The sequence below is a fragment of the Anolis carolinensis genome, chromosome 1, assembly GCF_035594765.1.
Source record: "Anolis carolinensis isolate JA03-04 chromosome 1, rAnoCar3.1.pri, whole genome shotgun sequence".
NCBI lineage: Eukaryota > Metazoa > Chordata > Lepidosauria > Squamata > Dactyloidae > Anolis > Anolis carolinensis.
The window spans coordinates 268,244,708-268,249,882 of NC_085841.1; the positions used below are offsets into that span (position 1 = coordinate 268,244,708).

Consider the following 5,175-nt stretch of genomic DNA (forward strand, 5'->3'; position numbering starts at 1 on the left):
GAATTGAACCATGGCAGTTAAAGTGGTGTCAAGCTGCATTCTTTCCACAGTGCTGTACTTACTGCCTCCAACCTTGTGAAAGTACTTTAACTTCCAACTTGCTACATTTAGCTGTTAATTCAGTCTGGATGTCTATCAAGTCAAATTGCCTCTCCAAAGGCTGACATTCAAAATCCAAGTGTGCCATGGGCTTTTTATGTCCTCTGTTAACCTTACTTCTCCTGCCACTGCCAGGCCTCATAGTTCTCTCCAGAGCAAATTTGGCTGGATGCTCTTCTGTCACCAGACAAACCCAATTGGAAGTTTGCAAAGGCCATCCGTTTTACTCTTAAATAAGGATCAAATGGCTGTTGCATAACATTAGTATGCTGAATGTTCAGAAGCCAAGGAAACTGAGTGTGCTGTCCCAATTAGAATCACCGAAGGGGAATAAAAGCGAGACATCATAAAAGCAAATGGTCATTTGATTCCTTTTTTATTTTTAACATTGTGGCATAAATTGGCAATGGCAGTGGTACAGACTGGCTCAGGAACCATTGTTACCAGATTTTTTTCAAGTAATAACTAAAGTAATTTTGATTCATAGCTACATTTTGTGAATGCAAAAAAACCCCACTATAAAAATAAATTTACATTTTTGTAAATAACAAAAAAAAGCAAATATATAGTGCCCTTTGGCTTAACCAAATAAGAAAAAAAACACAGAATAGACTACAAGGCTTCAACCAAAGTTATCCACCTTCTGACATAAATAGAAAATATAAGTTAGTAGAACTCTTAAGTTGTTTGTATTTTTTGTACAAATATACAATTTGTTTTGCACTGAAAAATCAGCAGAGATTAAACATTTATATAAGTGACTTTTAAAGCTTTTACACTTCTGGCCAGTGTACTCACATTAGGCATAATACATTTTTAATATATATAAAACGTAATACATTGCACAGTTGTAAATTAACACTGCTCCGTCAGGTGGCTTGCAGGTCTGCCACTTTTGCTACATGGAGGTACAAGCAGTTCCTTCTGGGGGACGAATGGGAGAGGAGGAAGGTCTCCGTCACGCTCCGCTCTCCTTCCCTCCCAGTGGGTCCCTTTGACGTGTGGGGAGAGGAAGGGGCCTTTGCTCCAGCTCTGGCGTTTCCAAGGAAACAATCACTCACTTCGGTGTCCTATAGTGCAAAATCTGCAAGAGAAGGTTGCTGCGTTAGGTTAGGAAGATGGTGGAGAAAAAAAAACCCCAGAAAGCTCAGAATTACACACAGGCATCACAACCCACTGCCTCGCTTTTCCTAAAGTGCATCTATACTGTACATTTAATGCCATCTGACCTTTTTTAGCTGTCACGACTCAATGGTATGGAATCACAAGAATTATAATTTGGTAAAGTATGACACTATTGGCAGGGAAGGCATTATAAAATCCTCTCTAAAGATTCCACAGCATCAGGTTAAATGATGGCAAATGGCATTAATTCCACAATATAGATGCATCCGTGGATTTTAGTATTCCTGACCACTGGACTCCTGAACCTCGCCTGATGGGAGTTTCAATATACTCTGTTTTATATATTTTATATTATGTTTTTATTTTAATTTAATTTTTAATATATTTTATTTTAATGTGTTTATCAGGGTTTTTATATTTTATTATGTTTTTATTTTATTTTTATTTCATTTTTCATTTTAATTCTTTATTTGTTGTCATTTTGTTTATTAAGTTACAGTCAGGTTGTTTATACTGTCTAATGTGCTCTGTCTTGATGGGACTCAGGGCGGCTTCCAACAATATGGCAACCTTTCAATGCTCAAAGAAAAGCATACAGTTTTGTTTGTATGCTTTTCTTTGTGCATTGAAAGGTTGCCATACTGCTCCTGAGTCTCTTCAGGGAGATAGCCAATAATAATAATAAACTTTATTTATAGATTGCCCTAAGTCAAAGGGTGTGTCTGTATTGTAGAATTAATGCAGAAGAAGCCGTGGATAAGTCAGCAACAGCTGGGGCATCAGACCAGGATGTGGCCTTTCATCAACATAATAGGGACCTCAGGCTGGTTCTACACTGCCAAATAATGCAGTATGAACTGCACTGTATGGCATGTGTAGCACCAGATAATACAGCTCAAACGGCATTATATGTGTACACATCGACCATATACTGAAGTTCTAACTGCATTATTTGGCAGCCATTTAGGTCCAAGATAGGTTGAGAATTGGGCAAAAATTAAATCACCCGTAAAGACGTTTCCATTTAGCAACTCCTAACCAGTGCCTTACAGGCAACGGCTCCAAAGTTTGTTTTTCCAAGCAGCCCTGACCCACCCTCTTGGGGCATCCTTTAAATCCTCCAGTCGCCCAGAAAGCCACAAACGCCTGGAAAATCTTCTATTTGGCGCAAACAACACACTCGAAACTCTCGGTCTAGCATAAACACACCTCTGAAACTCACATGGACTGGAACGAAGTGCAATATAACCTGACATGATGCCACAAGAACGTGAAATGTATATTATTGCTATTTTAAAGTGTCTATTTTATGACATTTATACTTATTATTGATATATTTGGATTGTTGCTTACATCGTTTTAATATGTTGCAAGCTGCTTTGGGTCCCGTGAGGACAAGCGGGATATAAATAACGATTATAATATTATTATTATGGCCTTAGAGCAGGCATGGGGAAACTTGGGCCCTCCAGGTGTTTTGGACTTCAACTCCCACCATTCCTAACAGCCTACCGGCTGTTAGGAATGGTGGGAGTTGGAAGTCCAAAACACCTGGAGGGCCCAAGTTTCCCCATGCCTGCCTTACAGGTACACACTTACAGGTACACACCAGCCAAACACAATTCAGAGATCCCACCCCCACCCCTGCCTTTATTCCTGCTCCAAAGCGAAAGAAAGCGCTGGCAATAGGATCCAATCAAAACCCTTCCTCACCTCGTTCATCGGAGCCTTTTCCGGGGCGTCTGCTCCAAGGCCAACGCGCTGCTGGAGTCCGCGGCCACTCTTTTCCGCTTGGCGAAGAAATCTAACAGAGAGAAAGAGGAATGAGTGTCTCCTCATTCGGACTGTCTCCTCCCCCTCCAACAAACATCCCCGGGGCCGAAAAAACCCCTCCCGACAAAAAGAAAAAAAATCAGGGACCCGCCCCGGGCGCCCGGCAGACAAACACTCCTCGCCTGCCCCAAGCGGCCAGAACGGGAACTGCAACGGGACGGGTTTGTTTACGTCGCAGAAGCAAGAAAGAGGAAAAAAATAGAAAAGGAAGGCGTTGGGCGGGCGGCGGAGCGCGAAGTGCTGCGTAAGCGTTCCTTGCCCTGCAAGCCGTCGACGACGGAGCAAAAACAAAAAGGGCTACAGAATGGAGAGAAGGGGAAAATGGGAAGGAAAGCAAAGGACTTCCTTTCCACCAAAGAAACCCCAAAGTCGGGATTGTTTTGTCCCCACCCGCTCCTCCTCCGCAGGACAAGTGCAGACACCCTTCCCTTCCTCTCTCTCTCTCTCTCGCCATCCCTCCCTTCTTTCTCCCCGATTCTCCTTCCCTGCTTCCTCCTCTCCACAGCCGCCTTCTTACCGGTGATGTGGGCGATCCTCGTCCTCTTGGCGGACCCCGGGAGAGGCTTGAGGAGGATCCCTGAGTAGCAGCCGCTCTCCGCTCCTTCGTGGCTGAGCGCGCCGAGCGGCGGAGCGTCGCTCTCGGGCTGAGTGGCGGGCTCCTCCCGCTCCTGCTCCTCTTCTTCCCCTTCCGCGGGCGCCTTGCTCTTACGCCGGAGGAGGCGGCGGGCGGCCCCGGGCAGCAGGGTCTCCCGGTAGAAGGCGGGCAGGGCGGCGGCGTCCACTTCTTCCCACTGGAAGCGCGCCTGGTGCCCGGGCGGGAGGGGCGCGCCCGCGGCGAAGTCGAACTCCCAGCGGCGCTGGCTCTCCTCGCGGATCTGGCGCAGCTGGCCCCGGAACTCGCGGCGGAGCTGCTCGTGGTCCACGGGGCCGAAGAGGCTCCGGCACGCGCCCGTCCGCGCCTCCGACGGGAACGCGCGCCGCGCCGCCAGGCGCTCCAGAGCCCAGGCGCTGCTGGCGGGTAGGTCCACGCTCGACGACATGGCCCCCAGACGAAGCCAAAAAGAAAGAGACGCTCCAAAGCCCGAACAGCCCGTCCGCACCCTTCTTATTTCCCCCTCCCGACTTCGCTGCGTTGCTGTTGCGCTTTTTAAAGCTCTACGCGGAGTGGCGCCCGAGCAAAACATCGATTAGCATAATACTATGGCTCGGGCAATAACACGGCTGTCATTGGACGAGGCGGCGTTCGACCCAGGGCGACGTCCCGCCCCTGCTTATACCTCATTGAAGGGAAGCCACAGTGTGGCAGGGCGCCAAACGCGCCTCCCGCCTCCCCATTGGCCGGGAGCGCTTTCCGTCAAGGGACGCGTAGATGGGAGAAAGAGGAGGGGGAGTTTGGGCATTTAAAGGGAGGGATTGGGGTAGGTAACCTGACACCGCGCTCACTCCCATAGAGCCCGCTCGGCTCCTTTGTTTGCTGTGCCTTGCCCTTCCCCTCCCCTCCGCCTTTAAAAAAACTGCATTATGAGTATATTTACATACATGTGCCTTGCCCGTCCCCTCCTTTCCCCCCACCTTAAAAAAATTGCCTTATCAGTACATCTATTTGTCCCATTTCTAAGAGCAGAACGGAAAAAAGTGCTTCTGATTGTGTGTCCTGCAATCTGAAACCCCCTTTTGCTCCTCCCTTGCAAAGTACAACCGCGAAGGAAGGGGCTTTGTGTGAGCAAAACAAAGCTTGTTGACGAGGGCGCTTCAAACCCGGGAGAGAGAGAGACGAGAAAGCGGCGCGCGGGAGGGATTTAATCCGAATTAGGCATCCCCCTAGCTACCCAGTAAGACAAAGGAGCGGTTAAGGATTTGGGTGGGTTTTTTTGGAACGGGCAAGAAGTCCAGGATATGTCTTCTCCCCTGAAAAGGTTAATGCAGCTCGGCACCGCTTTCCCTGACGCGGCTCGGTGCTAGGCGGGTCCTGGGAGTTGGAGCTTCACAAGGACTTGAGCCTTCTCAGCCAGGCAGTGTTAGTGTCTCACCAAACCATACATTCTACAGCATAGATTAGGTATATGGGCAAATTTGGGCCCTCCCTCCAGGTGATTTGGACTTCAACTCCCACCATTC

The 5,175-nt window shown here is 48.1% G+C and overlaps 1 protein-coding gene across 1 annotated transcript; it reads right to left on the reverse strand.

The window, feature by feature from the left end:
* Window positions 1-458: 458 nt before the first annotated feature.
* cdkn1c (cyclin dependent kinase inhibitor 1C) lies at window positions 459-4,255 on the reverse strand. Its single transcript, XM_003214754.4, has 3 exons — window positions 3,575-4,255; window positions 2,938-3,028; window positions 459-1,183 (listed from the first exon to the last, which is right to left on the reverse strand). Exons 1-2 carry the CDS (start codon window positions 4,239-4,241, stop codon window positions 2,943-2,945), a joined length of 753 nt encoding a protein of 250 aa, XP_003214802.4. The 5' UTR covers window positions 4,242-4,255; the 3' UTR covers window positions 459-1,183; window positions 2,938-2,942.
* Window positions 4,256-5,175: the final 920 nt, after the last annotated feature.

Coding starts and splice junctions, on each gene's coding strand:
- cdkn1c (XM_003214754.4), bottom strand. CDS start 4,241: ATGTTTTGCTCGGGCGCCACTCCGCGTAGAGCTTTAAAAAGCGCAACA. Junction 3,029..3,574: donor GAGGATCGCCCACATCACCG/GTAAGAAGGCGG, acceptor TCTCTCTGTTAG/ATTTCTTCGCCAAGCGGAAA.